The following is a 2,428-nucleotide window of genomic DNA, read 5'->3' as shown; positions in this document are numbered from 1 at the left end:
GTAATGACAGTAAAGTTGAATCTAATCTAATCTAATCTAACCTAATCTAATCTAATCTAATTCACTTCTTCACTTTTTCACCTTTGCATTGTCATCACACACACAGTCTACAATAGTATCTCACCTTATCATGGTCATTGCATTTCTGTGAGTGATTTTAATTTTTAAATTTAAATTTTTAATTTTTATTTGTTTAATTTTTTTAAATTAAATTTCATTTATTTTTTACTTTTTTTTAACTTTATTTTATTTATTTATTTATTTATTTATTTTTTAAATTTTAATCTTAATCATTTTTTATTTTAATGTTTTTGATGCCTAAACTTTTCTTGGGATGAGTAAAGTATAATCTATCTATCTATCTATCTATCTGTCTATCTATCTACTACTATCTATCTATCTATCTATCTATCTATCTATACTATCTATCATCTATCTATCTATCTATCTATCTGTTTATCTGATCTATCTATCTATCTATTCCTATCTATCTATCTATCTATCTTCATCTATCTATCTATCTATCTGTTTATCTATCTATCTATCTATCTATCTATCTCTCGATCTATCTATCTATCTATCTATCTGTTTATCTATCTATCTATCTATCTATATTTGTAAATTCAGCCCTTGACACACATGTAGCAAATGCATACAATTATATTCTCTGTATACACATGGAGTGAAATGCCACTATGAAGTGCGGTGGGTAATTGTGGTGCATTTTACATTGCTGAATTGTATCATTATGTGTAATCACATAGCTGACCAGTATCTATCTGTTTCAGTCCAGACAATAAACAGCAGCAGAGAAATAAAAGCTGGCTTCTCTATCCCTCATTCATCCACAACCCTCATCACAGTTGAGTCAAGGGGTTATTTTAATCACAAGTTTTAATGGTGGCTGGCTGAGATGGATGAGCAATTAGGAAAACACAAAGCAAGGCTGGCCACATCCTTTGAGCCCCCTTGGCCAGGGACATCCACATGCAAAGCTTTGCTTTACTCTTCATTTGTCTTGCTTGTGTTTGAAATGTGAGCGGAGAAGGGGACTTAGGAGTTCAGGTGATTATTAACTGTGTACTCAGTCCATTTGCTATGTCAATGTTGATCCTGAAGAATGATCCTGCTTACTCGGAAATCAATTTTATGTCAACGTTGTTCCAATAGACTTATGCCTGTCAAATGTATGCTCTGCCCAGATTTAACCTGAACATTGATATAGTTACTGACATATGATAGTGTGACATGATGTCTGTAAATATTCAGCTTTAACTAGAAAGCACAGGGCTGCTGCTGAGACATTTCTCCCAGCTATGACGTTTTTCATGGGGAGATTTGAGTGATATAGAATATAAATGTACATAACTGAAGGGATGGATCATAGTTGTAATTTATAATATGGTTGGCAACAATATAACAATAGGATTTGACCGTGAAGGCAAATATTCATTTTTCAGATTTCTTTAGGCCCTGATTTTTTCTTTTTTCTTTTTTTTTACGTCATGTTATTTCATTTAGGTTGGTACAAATATTAAGAAAAAAGCAAAGTGAAAGTATTTCCTTTTGTGTTTTCACTTATATTTTTGCTTTGGTTTTAGCATTTATTCTTGTGCTGTTCATTAATTTTACCTAATTACATCCCCTAAATGCTACATTATATTATGAACACACACATATTGTCTTAAATTACAGTTAAGGACCACGGCCTTTTCGTCTCTGCAGGGACAGAGTCAAGACAGAATGGATGGTCTTATACTTACAAGAGTGATTTTTTTCTCAACATTGCCATTTTGAACATCATTGCTCTGCATGGATTGGTAGACCCTGTGCAGCTTCCAGGCAATACCAAAATAGCTGAAGAAAATGACCAGACAGGGGATGAATGTGCAGAATATAGACAGAGCCATGATGAAGGTGGAGTGGTTCAGGGACTCCCCATAGCCGGTCCAGTCTATCGAGCAGGCGAGTCCAAACGGCTCTGGCCCGTAGCTGCCCCAGCCCATCAGGGGTAACAAGGCCCACAGGGTGGCATACAGCCAGATCATACCGATCACAGCACTGATGCTCCTCCTCTGGAACTTGACACCTGTGCACAAGCAGATTTTAAATTCAGTTTTGTATGTTGATTACATGACACTATTGCGTTTATTACTACTTTGCACTGCAGTCCTTGCTATTTCTTTTTCTATGGCTTTTACGCCATAAAGCATAAGCATCAACTAGGCAGCAACATCACCCCCTTCAGTGGCACAATATGTAATGAGGAGTCTGAAATGACAACGGTGTGTAGCCATCATAGTTCAGTCAGAGACACATGAAGAAATTCACTGAAAAAAGTTTGCTTTTTGAGTGACAATTTTTTGAGTGACAACTTTTTGAGTGCTGTACATGCCTTCATGTACAGCACTTTGTTCAGCTACTGCTG

At 35.5% G+C, this 2,428-nt stretch overlaps 1 protein-coding gene across 1 annotated transcript in view; it reads right to left on the bottom strand.

The window, feature by feature from the left end:
- The window catches only part of opn8a (opsin 8, group member a), a 20,880-nt gene that overhangs the window by 1,585 nt on the left and 16,867 nt on the right, over positions 1-2,428 (bottom strand). The window contains exon 3 of the mRNA XM_032543637.1: positions 1,764-2,089. Within this exon, the coding sequence (XP_032399528.1) occupies positions 1,764-2,089 (326 nt within the window). The remainder of the gene's footprint in view (positions 1-1,763; positions 2,090-2,428) is intronic.

This window comes from Etheostoma spectabile, chromosome 18 (genome assembly GCF_008692095.1).
Source record: "Etheostoma spectabile isolate EspeVRDwgs_2016 chromosome 18, UIUC_Espe_1.0, whole genome shotgun sequence".
NCBI lineage: Eukaryota > Metazoa > Chordata > Actinopteri > Perciformes > Percidae > Etheostoma > Etheostoma spectabile.
Note: the sequence above shows the minus strand (reverse complement) of the source record. Positions and strands in the feature narration are given on the sequence as shown.